General features: G+C 35.7%; 2 protein-coding genes and 1 non-coding gene across 3 annotated transcripts; 2 read left to right on the forward strand and 1 right to left on the reverse strand.

Annotated features, from left to right (window-relative positions):
• Positions 1-2,872: 2,872 nt before the first annotated feature.
• Positions 2,873-3,473, reverse strand: LOC133779141 (uncharacterized). The gene is made up of 2 exons (XM_062219134.1): positions 3,260-3,473; positions 2,873-3,120 (listed from the first exon to the last, which is right to left on the reverse strand). Exons 1-2 carry the CDS (start codon positions 3,471-3,473, stop codon positions 2,873-2,875), a joined length of 462 nt encoding a protein of 153 aa, XP_062075118.1.
• A 927-nt stretch (positions 3,474-4,400) lies between these two features.
• On the forward strand, positions 4,401-4,508 carry LOC133780942 (small nucleolar RNA R71). Its single transcript, XR_009869747.1, has one exon. It is a non-coding gene; the product is annotated as a small nucleolar RNA R71 (small nucleolar RNA).
• Positions 4,509-16,802: 12,294 nt separating this feature from the next.
• Positions 16,803-17,822, forward strand: LOC133779142 (phosphomevalonate kinase, peroxisomal-like). Its single transcript, XM_062219135.1, has 4 exons — positions 16,803-16,879; positions 16,970-17,079; positions 17,129-17,181; positions 17,409-17,822. The coding sequence occupies exons 1-4, from the start codon at positions 16,803-16,805 to the stop codon at positions 17,820-17,822; spliced, it is 654 nt and encodes a 217-aa protein (XP_062075119.1).
• Positions 17,823-18,595: the final 773 nt, after the last annotated feature.

Below are 18,595 nucleotides of genomic sequence, written 5' to 3' on the forward strand. Positions count from 1 at the left end.
TTTTCTCCTTGTAAAGTTTGGCATTTTCATAAGAAAATAAGCACAACTCTTCTAATTCATTTAACTGCAACATTCTCTTTTATCCTGCAAGTTGCAAATCAATGTTGAGTGTTTAAATAGCCCAATAAGCACGATGCTTATGTTCCACTGGTAAATGGCAAGCTTTACCAAGCACCAAACGATATGGTGACATCCCTAATGGTGTCTTGAAAGCTGTTCTATAGACCCACAAAGTATCATCTAACCTCTTGGACCAATCCTTGTGGTCAGGATTCACCACTTTCTCAAGGACACATTTTTTCTCTCTATTGGACAACTCAACTTGCCCATTTGTTTGGGGTTGGTAAGAAGTAGCTACTTTGTGCCACACATCATATTGAGCCAATAAGCTAGCCAACACTTTGTTCACAAAATGGGTTCCCTCATCACTTATGATAGCTATTGGAGTGCCAAATCTAGTGAAAATATGCTTGTGTAAGAACCTCATGACCACCATTAGCAGGATAGGCAGCAGCTTCAACCCACTTAGAAACATAATCAACAGCCACAAAGATATACAAATGACCATATGAGGATGGAAAGGGGCCCATGAAGTCAATCCCCCAAACATCAAACAATTCGACTTCATGTATATTAGTTAGAGGAATTTCATGTCTTCTTGAGATGCTTCCAACCCTTTGGCAATGAACACAGTGAGCAGCATAAGCATGAGCATCCTTAAATAGAGAAGGCCAAAAGAACCCGGATTGCAAAACTTTGGCAGCGGTACTTGCTCCCCCAAAATGACCACCACAAGCTGATGAATGAGAATGGAATAAAATAACCTCCACCTCATGTCTAGCAACACATCTTTGAATCATCCGATCCGAACATTGATTAAATAGAAAGGGCTCCTCGCAAAAATAAGACCTCACATCATGTAAGAATTTCTTCCTTTGTTTTCTAGTCATCTCCGGTGGCATCAACCCACTAGTCAAGTAATTAGCAAAATTAGCAAACCAAGGAAGCTTATGAGAATGTTTGACCTCAAAAACTTATTCATCGGGTAATGTTTCTTTGATGGGGACAAGAGAGTTGGAATCTTCTTCACACTCCATTCTTGAATCTCAACATCATTATCTTGAAGCAAAAGCATCCACCAAATAAATATTGGCTTTGCATCCTTCTTGGAAATCAAATACTTTATGGATGAGTGATCGGTGTAGAAAATCACTTTAGGTCACACAAGATGGGATTGAAACTTGTCAAAAGCAAAGACAATAGCTAGTAGCTCGTTCTCAGTCATAGTGTAATTCAATTGAGCTCCTGTCAAAGTGCGACTGGCATAATAAATAGAGTGAAACACCTTGTTCCTTCGCTGCCACATGACAACCCCAGCAATATAATCGCTGGCATCACACATCAACTTAAAGGGCAAGCTCCAATCCAGTGCAGTAATGATAGGGGATGAAAATAATCTCTCTTTCAACTCTTGAAAAGCCTTCAAACATGCTCCATCAAAATGGAATGGTGTATCATTCTCTAAAAGATTGCAAAGTGGCTTGGAAATCTTAGAGAAGTCTTTGATGAACCTTCTATACAAACCGCCATGCCCAAGAAAGCTCCTAATGTTCTTCATTGAAATAGGAGGTGGTAGATTTTCAATAACTTCAATTTTTGCTTTATTAACTTCAATCCCTTGCTTTGATACCTTATGCCTTAAGGACTAGGTTTGTTTCTTCACATCTCTTCAACGCTTTGGACAAGTTTCTCAAACAATCATCATAAGAATCCCCAAAGACTGAGAAATCATCCATGAACACTTCTAGAAATTGCTCAACCATATCGGTAAAGATAGCCATCATACATCACTAAAATGTACCAAGAACATTACACAAGCCAAAGGGCATTCTCCTAAATGCAAAAGTACCATAGGGGCAAGGTAATGTATTCTTGTGTTGATCTTCTGGAGCCACTGCTATCTGATTGTATCCAGAGTATCCATCCGAAAAACAATAGTACTCTCTCCCAACAAGTCTGTCTAGCATTTGATCAATGAAACGAAGAGGGAAATGATCCTTCCTAGTGGCCTAGTTTAGCTTCCTGTAGTCCATGCAAATTCTCCATCTAGTCATAGTTCTAGTAGGAATCAACTCATTCTCTTTGTCTTTTACTATCGTGATCCCACCCTTCTTAGGCACACATTGAACAGGGCTTACCCATGGACTGTCAGAGATAGGATAAATAATGCCAGCATCTAACCATTTGATGATTTCTTTCTTTACTACTTCCTTCATGATAGGATTTAGTCTCCTTTGTCCCCCAGTCGAACCTTTTTCACTGTCTTCAAGCAAGATCTTATGCATACACATAGAAGGACTAATACCTCGAATATCTGCAATAGTCTAGCCAATGGCCTTCTTGAACTTTCTCATTACCTCAAGCAACTTTTCTTCTTGTTCATGATTTAACTCTGCTGAAATAATGACAGGTAAAATGGGTGATGGATGCAAGTAGGCATATTGCAAATGTGATGGAAAGAGATTCAAATCCAACTCAGGTGGCTCTTCAATTGATGGCTTAGGAGCATTAAACTCCCTAGATGACAACTCCAATGAATCAAATTGGGCTCTCGTTCTTAGCCCTTCAGAATTTGCCTCCAACCAAGCTACATACTCCTCCTCATCATCATCATTTTGAGAATCAAACAATAATAACCTTTCTAATGGAACACCAACCTTCCCCATCTTAAAATCCGTTGATGTAAAAGTATCTACCACTGAAACAACAGAGCACTCCTCAACCACATAAGGAAAATTCATAGCTTTAAGGACATTAAATGTCACCTTTTCATCTTGGACACTCATAGTAAGCTCACCCTTCTGCACATCTATTAAAGATCTTCCTGTTGCATGAAATGGCCTCCCAAGATAATAGGTACCTCTATATCCACCTCATATTCTAGCACAATAAAATCAGCAGGGAATATGAATTTTTCTACCCTCACCAACACATCTTCAATCTTCCCATCTGGATGAGCAAGAGATATATCTGCAAGTTGAAGAGTAACTATAGTAGGCCTGACTTCTCTAATCCCCAATTGCTTGTAAACAAACATTGCCATCATATTAACGCTTGCTCCTAAATCACATAAAGCCATCTCACAATAAATGTTTCCAATGGTATATGGAATAGTGAAACTCCTAGGATCCTTCAACTTTGGAGGCAACTTTTCTTGCACAATGGCATTACACTCCTTGGTTAGAGCCTTCAAACTCACCCAACCTTATTTTCCTTGTAAGAACATCTTTCATGAACTTCACATAATTAGGCATTTGCTCAAGTGCATCCACAAGTTGTATGTTGATATCCAGCTGCTTCAATATGTCTAGGAACTTCTTAAATTGAGAATCCAGTTTTTGCTTCTTAAAACATTGAGGAGATGGAGGTGGTTGCTTTGAAATTGAACTTTCTGGTTGACAATGTTGCGGCATCCTACACCATTATGGGCAGAGGCAAATTTTTGTGCACTAGGAAGTTCAACATCTTTTTGGATTTCCTCATTCATTTGGATTGAAGAGGGCTCACCCTCATGCCCAGAATTTGTCTTGTCCTTCACCAACTCTTACCCACTCCTCAAAGTGTCAGCTTTACAATTTTCCTTGCCCACATTTCTTGGATTATGGGTAACACATGGCAATGTACCATGGGGTCTATTTCTAAGCTCATTTAGCTAGTTGCCCAACTTGGTTTTCCAAGCTCCTCAATGATGTCGCTTGGTTTTGAATCATGGCTTTATTCTTCACTATATATTCCTTCAACATGTTATCAAGAGAGCTAGATTTCATTGCTCGTTGTTGTGGCCTTTGTTGTGGTGCTTGTGCCGGTGGAAAATTTGGTCTTGTAGGCATAGAAGAATTGCTAAGGCCAGCCTCTTGATTACTTCATGAAAAATTGGGATGTTTCCTCCATGATGGGTTGTAGGAATTAGAATGAGGACCATTCCTATTTTGATTCCCATGTAACATACAGCTGCTGGATTGGAATTAGAGTTGTCAAAAGTATGACCCTAACCGCAATACACACAAGAAATGCTCTCCATTTTTCCCATTTTTGTCCCCATAGGCTCCCCCATTGACTGATTCATCCCTATATTCATTGTCTTGAGCATATTAGAATTAGAGGAAACTTGGGCTGCCAAAGAAGTGATGGCATCTACATCATGAATTCCAACCACCTTTCTATCTGTAGACAATCTAGAAGTGGGCCAATGATAGTTTTTGTTGGATATTCTCTCAAGGATTTCATATGCCTTATTATAGGACATAGAAAGAAGAGCCCTATTCGCCGAAGCATCAACCACCATTCTAGTATAAGCATTGAGACTGTTATAGAAGGTCTCCATCTGGATGCATTATGGAATGCCATGTTGAGGGCACTTGCGCAACAACTACTTAAACCGCTCCCATGCCCCCATATAAAAATTCTTCATTAAGTTTCTAAAATGAAGTAATCTCATTGTGGAGCTTGGAGTGTTTAGTGGAAGGAAAATACTTCATCAAAAACTGCTCATCCAACTCTTGCCAAGTAGTCACAGAATCTGATGGAATAGAGTTCAACCAAGCTCTTGCTCTGTCTCTCAAGGAGTATGGGAACAACTTCACTCTCAGGGCATCCTCTGTTACTCTGGGCAGCTTGAAAGAGTCACTCACTTCAATGAACAAGTTAAGATGAATGTGAGGATCCTCTGTTGGCATCCAACTAAACTGGCCAACAATTTGAAGCATTTGGAACATGACTGACTTTAATTAAGACTGTGTGGCCTGAATTTCTGGTCTAACAATGCACTGATTGAGATCATTAAAGAGGGGGGAGAGCGTATTTCCTCGTAGCAAGATCTCTGTCATCAACAACAATAACTGCATTCTACCTATTATTGGCAGCTACTCCCCCTTGAACTACTCTTTCTTGAGCAGCTGCCGCCTTGGTTTACTGCCCTTTAATTGGCTCCCTGTTGAGCTCCTTGCTCAGTATCCATCACTACTACTCCCCTTTTTTATTTTTTTACTTTTGTACTTCTAAATGTATGCTCAATTTCTGGATCAATGGGAAGTAGTTCAGGGTCTTGATTCTCTTTCATACACTATGTGCACCTGAATTTGCACGAGAATCAACCAAGTTAGCACAAAAGAACATTTTAAACCAAATTGCTAGATAATTAACTTTACAATTGTAACGTCCTATGTTTTTGGGTACCTTTAAACGACTCGGTCGGGATTTTTTTCCCCCGGGTTAAGAATATTATTTTAAATAATATTATATTTTATTTGTAAGTATTCCATGAGTTATTGCTAGCCAAAATATGAATTTTGTGATTTTAAAAGCCAAGATAAGACTTTCGGTCCTGGACCGACACAAAAACCCTGATCGGGTAAAAATCTCGGAAAATAAAACGAAAAATCATGGCAATTATATTTTGGGCATAAAATACATTCATAAAAGTTAAAGTTTGGTCAAAAATAATAAACCTAAAAGAAAATGGAAAGGCATTTTGTGGTAAATGCCTAATTTTGCCAAAATGGGGAATTTTATTCCATGAATGGACCTTAGGTTAAATTTTATTTTGTGATTAATTAAATTAAATGTGAGAGACATTAAATTTAATTAATTAGTGTTAATTTTGGTTATTAAAACTTAATAAGAGTGAAAAAAGGTGTCAAAAGCCAATTTGGACTTTTCTTCTTATGAAACCTTTATTAACCTGAATAAAAAATTAATGATCACATATATGGCAAAGGGTGGCCGGCCATGTGCTATTTTAGAGTGGTGTGAACCCAACTTAATAAAGATAAAATATCATTTTAAGTAAGTCAAGTCAAGTGGGCAAGTGGGAGTAAAACACTTAAGTGTTTTTGAGATAAATTAGATACCATAAACTCTTCTAACCCCCCTTAAGAAACCGACCACTCACTTCACTCTCTCACTATCATCTTTTTTTTTCTCTCTCAAGTTGTCTCTCTCAATATTCAACCTCAAGAACACCAAGGAAAACTTGAAGGATAAGTCTTGGTCTAGGAAGTATTATCCCTAAGGTAAAGCTTCACTAATCTAGGCTTTTGTAAAGTTTTAAGCATAGAGTTTCAAATAGCTAATTAACTATGTTGTTGGGGGAAGTTGGTTAGGGTTTTTGAAAGGTTTTGGAGGAGCCAAAGCTAATAGGAAGGTCCAAACCTTAAGCAAGAACACCAAAGAGGTAAAAAGTTTACTTTTGATGATTTTGTTGTAGGGTTTTTAGTTTTAAGCATTATTTTGTATATTTAATGCTTAGAGTTTCTTGTTGGTGATGTAATAAGGTTATGGTAGTTGTTTAATAATTTTTATGATGCATGTGTATTGATTTTTGAAAATGGGAACCAAAACCCCCAAGGGTTTTGTAGGATACCCTAAAACAAAACATGTTTTAAGCTGTGACTTCCAAGGGGTCAAGCAGCCACTGTATATTGGTTTTGTAAAATTAAATTGTACTGTGATGTTTTTGAGATTGAGTACATAAAATTGAGCTTTTGAAACACTAAAAAATGTTTAGAAATGAGTAAGTTATGCTATTTCAAAGTTTAGGTAAAAAACTGTTTTTTTCGTATTCTTATTTTCGGAACCAAGTTTGGACAACCACTGTATAGGGAAAATGACCCCAGTTTTTTCTAAACTCTTGTCAACATATTTCTGGCATAACCTATTATTCCATTGTAAAATTTGGTAAGAAAATATTGAACGGTTTGAAAGTTATTAACTGTCAAAGTTTGGAAAAAATAAGGACTTGAAAATAAGGTCATTTTTACCTCATTGTTGGAAAATGATTTCACCAATCAAAAATGCTCATTTTGACCTAAGATTTTACAAAGACCTAAATGGCATAACAAAAATGGAATTGGGAAATTTCGGTAACAATTGGGTAAGTAAATTTCAAGTAATGAACTAACGAAGTATGTAGTTAAAAATGTGAAAAATAGGCTTTTCACACTTGGTGTAAAAATGAGATTTTGGAACATAAGGTAAAAAGTAAAATTTTGCTTATTTCAAGATATAAATTGGTAAGTCTTGAAAACATATTTTCACTAAAATTACCCCTTTCAGTTTAAATGAATTATTTTTATTAAAGAGTTTTTATTCTTTTTAAAAATAAAAGATTTAATTTATTAATAGTTAATAAATTAAAAGAGGGTTTAAAACCCTATATTTTGAGAAAAAATTTAAATGAATTATTTTTCTAGTAAGTAAAATTGATTACTTGATTGTGGAAAATTAATTAGTCAAGATGAGAAATTTATAACGGTTTTTCTAATTAAGACAAATTAGGCAATTTTCTTAAAACGATTTTTAGATATTAAAACCTTAAGAAAAATAAAAGTAAAATTTAAAGAGTTTATTTTCTTTAAAAATAATTAAGGAATTTATTTGTATTTTCTGGATATAATACCGGCTAAAATCTTACATATTTTAACCGACTAGTCGAAAGTGCGGGTTAATAGCGATATCTTGAAAGAATAAGATTTTTAGCGAATTGTGGGAAAATACCATTGTGATACCCGAGCCTAGGTATCGAGACCTTAGGATAGGCCTCCCCAAGACTTAGGGTTTAGTCTCGAATATTTTGTATGACTTTCCTTAATAGATTTAAAACCAAATAAGAATTTTAAATCCTTACAAATGACTTTTATTAAAATGACCAAACTGCCCAAAATAATAATAATGAATTATGAGTGCCATAATTAATCCGAGTATACTGTATGGATAACTACAGTATTGGCTAAGCGTAACTGGACTGAACGTTGGAGAGTGAAAACTTGCTGAGCGCTAAGGACTCCAAGTAAGTCAACTTATATTGTATGGCTGCAACATGAAATGATTATTGTCTTGTGTGTTAGTATAGGGATACATGAACATATATAGACTGTCATAGAAAGTAGCTTAGAGACGTTAGTCTAGTGAGTGCTGATTTAGAAAATATGAACGGTAGATGTCCGTCATATCCTAGACGGTTGATCCCCGTCCCACGGCTTGATTTTATTTATGTCCGGTTCATTACCGCGACGAGTGGCCATGAGATGAGGATAAGCTGGTTAAACCTAGGGGCGCCAAGATAAATGGGACCTAGGGGCCCTCATGCTTACTTAATCATTGGACGGTTAGAATCCGAGCAAGTGCTTTGATAAGTTATTCTCGGATAGCAGCCGTGAATATTGGCCATTCAGTGAGAGTGCCTAGAGATACTAGGGGTTGCCAAGATTGAGTGAGGTTGAACACCCTAGGGGCAACTGCTCACTAGCACCACTAATTAACATAGAAGTCTCCGTAAAACCGTGTAAATTGGATTACACTCTTGAATAAGTAGCGATGCCCTAGGTAACACGATAGTTACCCTTGATGAGAATATTTATTGGCTAGATCTTAGTGTGGGGACTCGGTTCTCTTTTACAGATTAGCAATTATGTTGGAGGGCGCGTTACGCATGAATTGTTGGAAATTGTCGAGTGTTGGTCTCGAATTATGTTGTGATATAATATATCTGCTTGCTCTGGGATTTTCTGAGTGCAGGGATATAATTGTTGATAAGATATAGTTGTGATATAATATATCTGTCTGTTATGAGATTTTTTTGAGTGCATGATTTTTATCTAGTTATGAATTAATTTATCCTTGGTTATCAGGCATGACCATAAGTTTGCCAGGACGCTTTAGCGTTCTTGAAATTGATTGTGTAGGGTCTGGATGGGTCTGGAACCCTAATTCTCTACATGCTTTGTTTGAAAGTTGATCTTACTAAGCGTTTTCGCTTACCTAGTTGTTTCATGTTGTAGGTAAGGGCAAGGGCAAGGCAGAGCAGTGAGCGCTGGAGTCTTCCTTGCAAATGTACATGTGGACCAACCTTTTGGGAAGCCGTTTTATTTTTGGAAATGTTGTGTAATTTTCCTAAACTAGGCTCACTCTACTCTTTATAAAACATGTTTGTAACTAAATGTTAAGTATGGCCATACGACTTTTTTAAAAGTTTTTTTTCTATGGGTTTTTGAGACATTTTGTTAAATGAAAACATTTATATTTCCGCATTATCGAGTCTTGAAAATCCGGGTCGTTACAACAATAATTGACTTTAAGTAATCCTTGGCAACTACGCCAAAAAATTGTTGCGAAATTAATAGTGTGTGTAAGTGTGCACAGTCGTCAAACAAGTAATAAAGTAATAAGTTAAGCATCGTCTCCACAGGGATTGAAAATTAGAAATTAATTCTCAAAACTAATTACTCATACGTTGGTTTCAATGAAAATAAAACAATGAGATAAAACTAAATTAATGAAAAGTAAATAAAACTAACAAATAAAAACGAAGAGAAGAAACAAACTAGAATTATTAAATTTTCCTAAAATGCAATTATGGTAACAATGCTGCAGAGGAATCTTATAGCAACTGGGCAGAATTGACTAGGAATTTAAATGTCATAATCTTTTTTCCAAAGAGTTTATGGTTTGGTTATTTAATTAATTAACATATTCATATGCCCAATTAATTTCAAGAACACCAATATAAGTACAATTCCTCTAAATCATACAAGGTGATAAATATAAGAAATTAAGAACTTGCATCATTCAAGTTTGAGTCCATTAACATTAACCTTTCCAAAATTAATATTAATTCATCAACCCAAAATTGTTGATCAAACACAAGTAAGCATTAGACAATATACACAGTTGAATGAACAAAACTCATCCACCAAAATATTCATGCAACAAAGTACCAAATCACAATTTCAAGTCAAGAAAATAATACTAGCAAAATAGAAATTAACTCATAAATAGATGTTCAAAACTACAAAATTCTACATTAGAGAAAGATAAAAAGAAAAACTCATTTGGAGTTTTTCACAAGACTGCAAGCTTTTCCCCCAAAATCCTATTCTTCTTCCTCTTGATATTAGCCAAATCGCTAATAAAATTGCAGAAGAAAACACCAAAACCTAAAACTAACACTCCAATAATTTTTTTTTTCTTTTTCTTCATTTTCTGGGTGTTTTCTCTCTACAATGGCAGCTCCCTCTAAAATGATGGCTGCTCCAAGGTTGAAGAAGAAAAAGTTATGATTTTTAGGGCTCAAAAATTGGTTGAAACCCTCTCCATTCTCTCTCCACGTGGGGACCACACCTTTTTCCTCAAAATATCAGCTCTTTTCCACCACATCATTCAACTCTTCATGTCACTCCACCTCATTTAATGACTTTCCAATTATGCATAACGTATGTCTCTGGCTGTGCACACTTTGCTGCAACAAAGTTGAAATGATGATACATCAAAGTACCAGGATTTCAGCTCCAAGATCCTTTCTTTGTAGATTTTTCACCATGATTTACAAGCATCCTTTCTTTTTTCCTTCAAAAATAGATATCACATTTTTAGATCATAATCCCATTATTTCCCCACAAGATTTATCATTAACTAAAAAAAAAAATACACAAACAAAAATTAAAAGATGAAATGACTAAAACAACACAATAACAACATAAAACTCTATTTCACATAGAATTTTATGTTCAAAAGCTCAATTAAGAACTCTAAAATATAGAGTTATCAACGACAAAGGAGCTTGACCATCTGATATGGTGTCAGGTCACATTTTTATTGCCCAAACCTTGGCATATGCATTAGTGGATAATGGTGCATTGCAATCTTTTGTATCTGCATCCTTAGTGGAAAAATAAAATAGAATGCTTGAGCCTATGCTTGCTATTTGTTGGGTATCCTTGTCTTTAGGCGAGGATATGCTGGTGCGAACATGGGTTAGAGCAGTACCAGTTTGGTTAGAAGGTCGTGAGCTGACAGTGGATCTGTTAGTCTTGGACCTAAACGAATACGACATCATTATTGGGATGGATTTGTTAACCAAATATGGAGTCGTTGACACTTGCAAGCAAAGAAAATTGGTCTTCACCCTAGTGGGAGAAGAATCATTCAAGTTCAAGGGTACATCAAGAGAAAACAAGTGCCCCATGATTTCTGCGATGAAGGCAAGAAAAATGTTGATTGACAGATGCATCCATTTTTTGGCAAGCATAGTGGATAAGGATAAATAGACGGGTCAACAACATTCTAATGTAACGGTTGTGTGCAAGTTTCCAGACATATTTTTCGAAGATTTCCCAGGGATTCCACCAGTGCAAGATATCGTGTTTGAGATAGATCTAATTCCAAGAACTGCACTGATCTCAAAGACTCCTTTCACAATGGCGCCAGCTGAACTCAAGCAATCGCAATTGCAACTCCAAGAGTTACTAGAGAAGAAGTTCATAAGACGAAGTAATTCTCTATGGGGAGTCCTGATCTTATTTGTGAAGAAGAAAGACGGCTTGATGAGGATGTGCATTGACTATTGGGATTTGAAAAAAGTGACGATCAAGAACTGATAACCATTGCCAAGGACCAATGATCTTTCCGATCAACTGCAAGGAGAGTTAGCATTCTGCAAAATAGACCTACGATTGGACTACGATCAACTCAATGTTAAGGAGAAGGATATATCAAAGGCGACCTTCAGAACACGCTACAGTCACTACGAGTTCTTAGTGATGTTCTTTGGATAACCAATGCGCCTGTGGCATTCATAAATCTCACGAATCACATATTTCATGAGTATTTGGATAAGTTCATTGTCGTGTTCATTGATGATATTCTAATATACTCAAAAAGCCAAGAACAACATGCAACACATCTGCAACTAGTCCTCCAACTTTTGCAAGATCAATGGTATTACACAAAGTATTTGAAGTATAAATTTTGGCTAGAGAAAGTTGTTTTTCTCGGGCACATGGTGTCGGAAGATGGAGTTTTGATAGATCCCTCCAAGAGAGAAGTTGTTAAGCAGTGGAAACCTCCAAAAAATGCTCCTGATGTTAGAAGTTTTCTTGGTTTAGTAGGATATTATTTGCGATTTGTGGAAGGATTTTCCAAAATAGCGACACCGATGACCGCCCTCACCCGCAAAAACATCAACAATGAATTGATTGACTTGTGCGAGAATAGTGTTCAGGAGCTGAAAATAAGATTGACGACTCCCATAATGTTGACAATCCCTAATGGCACATAAGGATATATGATTTATAGCGACGCCTCTGGCCAAGGGTTGGGAGCTGTGCTGATGCCGCATAGAAAAGTAATTGCTTATATTTCTAGACACCTAAAGAATTACGAGAAGAACTATCGCATTCATGACTTGGAGCTAGCAGCAGTGGTTTTCTCATTTAAAATCTGGAGGCACTAACTGTACAGGATACACTACAACATCTACGCTGATCACAAAAGCCTGAAGTATTTCTTCACTCATAAGGACTTGAATGTGAGAAAACGTTGATGGCTGGAACTTTTGAACCACTATGATTGTGAAGTGTCCCATAATTTTTACTTAGCTAGATAGTAGTAGTAGCTAGTAGTAGTTTGTAGTATGTTAGTTTCAGTGGATTTTGGTTCAAGTTAGGATTTAGTTGGAAACTCATAGCAACAGTTTTGGCTTTTATAAGTTTAACCTATAGTTTAGAAATATTAATTATAACATAAGGTTTGATTAATATTGCTGGTCTTAGAAATATTATTTATTATAACCTAAGGTTTAGATAGAATTAATAAGAGCATTGCACTTGTCATAATCATGTTTATTAAGAATTTAAGAATTTTTTATGAATAATTTAAATTAAAGAAAGATCTAGACACTCTAGACCTTCCAGCAGCTGTGAAGATCACGTTTTGACTCAGTCAATGCTACTTAATCAATTCAAAATATGATAAAAAAGTGCAAATACGTGTTTGATATATCAACGTATGCCTATATATAGCAGCTATAGCGGCTGATATATCGCCTACGGGAGATACGGAAAACATGCCGACTTCGCACGAATGATCGAACAGGGCTCGGGATATAGGTCTAGGAGATATATCGCCCAGGGTTGGCGATATATCACCCCTAGGAGTGATTTTTTAATACTTGAGGATTTTAAATTAGAAAACAGCCTTAACCACTTGGATCTGCCTCCGAACGGTTTTGACTGAGTTCTGGGCATCTGTTGAACAAAAATTCAAATCTTTTTAATTTTATATTCATTTATTTATTCATCTTAAAAGGGATTAGTTTCACTCCTTGAACTCTATAAATTGGATGTAGTACTCAGCCATTTTCTTCATACTTCAAGCATTGTTTAGAGCCTCCAAGCTGCTAAATTTACTATAGAGAGAAACACTTTGGTTTTGGGATAAAAGCTTTTCCAATCTAAGCGTTTCTAAACACTTGGGAAGTAAGATATAGTGTTATTTCGATATCAAGGTGTAGATCAAAGTCATAGTTCATCCAAGGTATTCTTATCCTTAAGTTCAGCTCTTCATGGTTCTTTAGTATTCTTTTATTTCCTTTCAGATCCTAACTCTTGTTTATGATTCTTGGTTAGGTGTATAAAAAGTTCTTGAAACTTAAGGTTCTTTTTGGTAAGTTTCTTCTATGATGGTTTAGTTCTCTTTTTCATCTCATTTCTTTAGAAAACTCAATGTTTTTACTGATGGTTTTAGGAGTGTTCCAAAATCTCGGTCTTGTCTCCATATCCCGGTTTTTGATAAGGAAAATATGTTAGATTATATGTGTTTATATGTTTATGTTCTGATATGTTCTATGCTATGATATGTATATGTACAAATATGTTTTGTAGTCGCTTGAGCATATGACTTGCTTAGATAGCGAGCCCCAAGAATTTATGTTGTAGTTGATTGGGCATATGACTTGTTTAGATAGCATGCCCAAAGAATTTTTATTATTTTCATGGTTTAGAGTTATGATTTACCCTACCTCGATTAGTAGACAGAGGACCTAGATGGGTTATCATATACTATAGTTGTGATCTATCCTACCACAATTAGTAGACAGAGGACTTAGAATGTTTTATGACATACCATGTTATTGAGTTAATGGCCATTAATATTGTAGTCCACTACAAAAAAAATTCTCAAATATTACATTAAAATATAACATAATTTTAGAAGTGCTCTCAAATCCCTAATCTCTACCAGCGTGCCTCTCCCTCTAATCTCTACCAGTCTTTCTCTCATTGCATTCAGTCTCAGTGCATTCAGTCTCAAATCCCTAATCCCTAATCCCTAATCTCTCAGTGCATTCAGTCTTTCTCTCATTCGCTCTCCCTTGCTCTTTCTCTCATTCGCTCTCTCACATTCTCTTGGCTTTCTAGCCCTCGCGCCGTTGAACCACACCACAACCACACCCCTGCTGAAGCCTCCCTCACGCTGGTACTCACGCAACTGAAGCACACCACGACCACGCCCATGCTGTAGTCGTTGAGTCTCTCGTCCCCCCCGCTCTGTTTATCTCTCCCGCTGGCTTTGAGCAAGAACTGAAGACCTCCGTTTGTCTCTGTGAGGTATAATTTGTTTTTTTTTTTTCAGATTTCAATTTAATATCAAAAAACCATTTTGAATATTATCAATATATATATATGCTTGTGTTGGAATAATTTTTTCGATTGGCATTTAGAATTTGATGTGATTTTATGCATAGATTATATATTTATCGAGTATTCACAATCCAGATTGATGTTTTGATACGGTGATTCACAAATTTGCAGGCCCTTCCAATTTACTTGGATAAAATGTTCAATCAGTATGTGGCTATAATTCTCTCTGTGACTTTTGTTCTATTTTTTGGAGAGGTATTTTATTTTTGTTCCATTAACTTTCATGCTTGGTTTAACATTAAAGTGTCAATATTTTTGTTGGCTTATTATGATGGAAACTTGATATTCGTTTTTCTAAATCAGGTTATCCCACAAGCTATATGCACTAGATATGGACTTGCAGTAGGTTCCAACTTTGTTTGGCTTGTTCGGATTTTGATGATAATTTTCTACCCAATTTCATACCCAATTGGAAAGGTACAATCTCCAATGGAAAGTTGATGTTTAAACATTTAAATGTGAACTTGGAATTTGCATTTATCAACCCTCTAATCTATACTATTTTAAACTGGTGTTTAGTCATTGAATTTAAGTATTTTTTTCAGTGGTTAAAAATAAATCATAAATGTAAAGAAAAACTGTGGAATCTGGTTGCAAAACGATGGATTCTTAATGATATCAGATTATAAGGGATTTATATCTATTTTTTGACTTGAGATATACACAATGCAGATTTTGGATTGGGTATTAGGACATAATGAAGCTTTATTTCGGCAAGCTCAGTTAAAAGTCCTTGTCTCCATCCATAGCCAAGAGGTAAAGTAAAGCTGTTGAGGATAATTAATATGCTCTTTAACTTAAGGAATAGCTTTTCAAGTTGAAAGTACGAATTATTGCTATCATCTACCACAGATATATCTTGGCATTAGTTCTGATTTCCTTATCTTGTCATAATAGGCCGGCAAGGGTGGTGAGCTTACACATGACGAGACAACAATTATAAGTGGGGCACTAGATTTAACTGAGAAGGTAAGGTCTTAACAGAAATATCATTATTCCTTACATTCATTTCCTTCTAATTTGCATGTATGCCAGTGATAGTATTATATCCAACTATTATATGAAGTGGACGTAAATCCTGGTGAATATGAAAGTTTATTTTACTTCTTCTACTTCTCTCTCTCTCTGAGTCTTTAGAACTATACCAAAGAGGCTAAAACTTATTTTTTTTAATTGTAATTTCATTTTGAAGTATAGCTATTTGAAACTCTGTGCTCATGCTAAATCTTTCTCTCTCTCAAGCTCGCTTATTCAATATTATGTTTTAAAGTTGTTTGGATTTTTTTAATTTACTCCCCAGTCATCTTATCTTTTGGTTTAAAGAGCATTCTGAAACTTTTCTTGTCATTATAGTTTCATTTTGATGTATAATGATTTCACTCTTTATGCTCATACTGAAATTGTAACTTGAATATGATAGTAAGCTTGCAATAATGTGTCATGATTAGAAAATCAGCATCTTACTTTCTTTCTATTATTAATTTTTTTTAAATCTTAAAAACAGACAGCTGAGGAGGCTATGACACCCATTGAATCAACGTTTTCCTTAGATATCAATTCAAAGTTGGACTAGTGAGTTTTGGTCATGAATTCATTGTTCTTTCTTTCTGTCAATTGGATTTTACTGGTTTTCACAATTTTTGTTTACATGCTGATTTTCAAAGATTCAGTCACTCGACCTTAGAAACTATTTTTTTATAAAAGAAGAAAATATAGAAAGTTTTGTTGTTGTTTTAGTGATAGATTGTGTTAAAAGAAGGATATTTTAGCTGTGATATCAGTCCTAGGCTCCTAGCCTATCATCTTAGGAACACTATCCCAATTAGTTGCTGGATTGTCAATAGTTCTGTCACCTTTTTACACAAAGTTTCACTGAGGATAGTTTGCACATTTTATTTTTATTTTCGCATACAGTGCTCTGGCATATCATAATGGCATGACCCATGTTTTACTGAAACATGTCTTATGCTGCAATTGAAATGTTAGGAATGTTTGAATCACATGACAGCTCAATGTGTTTTCTTGTCATACAGTTATTTTATGTTTTCTTAGAAGAAGTTTGTTGCAGAAAAAAATTATATTTTTTTACTGTATTTCTCATTTTTCTCCTCCTTTTATTCAATAACACAGGGAGGCTATGGGAAAAGTTCTTGCTCGGGGGCATAGTCAAGTTCCTGTCTATTATGGGAAAAGTTATTTGCTTAATCAGTTTTTTTTTTTTTTTTAAAATCTAGACATGGCTATATATCTCATTGCCATCTCACTGGTTATATGATCACAGAGAAAACTGGCTCTGGTTCAAAGATGTCAACTTTGAATGATCATCCCCCACTCTGCTTTGTTACTAAGTGCCGCTAATAGAATTATCATTCAACTAGCATTAAATTGTTAATTAAATCATGAAGATCTCACTCACTATAGCATGATTAAAAATTCAGGGAGTCGGGGAACCCTTTTGTGGAGCAAGCAGTGCAGTACTCTGTGGCAGCTGCATATGCTACAGATGACAAGGACAGGAAGGAAGTGTTACAAAAACTACTACTGCAAGGTAATGAGAACACCAAGATTCTGATATTTCATCTTGATTTTTCATGAAGGTCTTGATATCACCATTTTAGGTAGCAATGACTTTTATTCATATCGGAATCAGGTAATTACCTTTTCAGTGTTCTATATATTACATGGTTTTCTTCCTGTCAGTGCTTGGTATGGTTAATGAACACGTTTTCTTGATATTGTCAAATCCATAATTTACAAAATCATCGGATATAACCTTTGAGCACATTTCAACATGCTGCTAAAATTTATTAGGATGCTTTTTCTCTAAATTATTTTACGAATCTAATTGAAGATGTTAATGAGGCTTGTTGGTTGTAGATTGAAGCACGTGGACTCCCTTTGTTGCCTAAATCATTGGCTGCTCTTCCTCCTTTTGCATCAATTACTTTCAATTATGGGGAATCCAGCGGAGAAAATAGCAAGCCAGAAGTTGCAAAATCTGGATTGGGTTCATCTGCTGCTATGACATCTTCGGTGGTTGCTGCTTTGCTTCATTACCTGGGAGTTGTTGATCTTGCTCACGTGAAGGGCACTGCAGATCTGGATGTGGTGCATATTATAGCTCAAACTGCTCATTGCATTGCACAGGGGAAAGTTGGCAGTGGATTTGATGTTAGCTCTGCAGTTTATGGTAGCCATCGTTATGTCCGTTTTTCACCAGAAGTAATCTCTTCTGCTCAGGTCTTTATCTTGTCTCCTTTTTCCACAAACAAACATGTTGCTGCTCGTTAATTTCATAAGGGAATATGTCATTGTTACAAATTTTTTGTTCTAACAAACATTTATATGAAAAGATACAGAATTTGAAATGCAATTTCATCCTTTTAGAATAACAAACATCACATGTAAATTTCTAGTTCTTATATTGCAGGTTGCCATAAAAGGTACTCCCCTGGGAGAAGTGGTTATCGAAATTTTAAAAGGAAAATGGGACCATGAGAGGACAAAGCTATCCTTGCCACCATTAATGAATCTTGTATGCATGCGTTTTATATTATCCACTTGTTGCTATTTGAGGTGTATTTAATCTATTAATATTAATTTTCAGTTTGCCCATGATGATGTACTACTTTTTTAACTCTCTAAATCAGTCTTATTAGTTGGAACCGTTACTCATGTTTATCTAATTGATTGCTGTAAATGGATTTTGGTTGCATTTTGGATCCTGTGATTTTGGTTTATAGCATTGATGTGCACCTTTGAAAGCTTTTTCCTAAAAAGAGATGCAGCTCTTGTGAGTCTTGTCCCTTAAGTGATTGGTGCTTTTACAGTTACTTGGAGAACCAAGAACTGGAGGATCATCTACACCATCAATGGTAGGTGCTGTTAAAAAATGGCAGAAGTCTAACCCCGAAAAATCACAGGAAACATGGACAAAGTTGTTAGAGGCTAATTCTACACTTGAAACACAGTTAAATACATTATGTAAAGTAGCAGAAGAACACTGAGATGAATATAAGAAACTAATTAACAGCTGCGGCTCACTTAAACCTGAAAAGGTATGA

The sequence above is a fragment of the Humulus lupulus genome, chromosome 5 (genome assembly GCF_963169125.1).
Source record: "Humulus lupulus chromosome 5, drHumLupu1.1, whole genome shotgun sequence".
Classification (NCBI taxonomy): Eukaryota; Viridiplantae; Streptophyta; class Magnoliopsida; order Rosales; family Cannabaceae; genus Humulus; species Humulus lupulus.

What these genes read in the sequence shown, in the direction of transcription:
- LOC133779142 (XM_062219135.1), top strand. Translation starts at nt 16,803, where the DNA reads ATGATCACAGAGAAAACTGGCTCTGGTTCAAAGATGTCAACTTTGAAT. An exon ending in CCACTCTGCTTTGTTACTAA is followed by an intron (nt 16,880 to 16,969) that starts GTGCCGCTAATA and finishes TTAAAAATTCAG; the next exon opens with GGAGTCGGGGAACCCTTTTG. An exon ending in ACAAAAACTACTACTGCAAG is followed by an intron (nt 17,080 to 17,128) that starts GTAATGAGAACA and finishes TTTTTCATGAAG; the next exon opens with GTCTTGATATCACCATTTTA.
- LOC133779141 (XM_062219134.1), bottom strand. Translation starts at nt 3,473, where the DNA reads ATGCCGCAACATTGTCAACCAGAAAGTTCAATTTCAAAGCAACCACCT. An exon ending in TACAAGGAAAATAAGGTTGG is followed by an intron (nt 3,121 to 3,259) that starts GTGAGTTTGAAG and finishes TATGTGATTTAG; the next exon opens with GAGCAAGCGTTAATATGATG.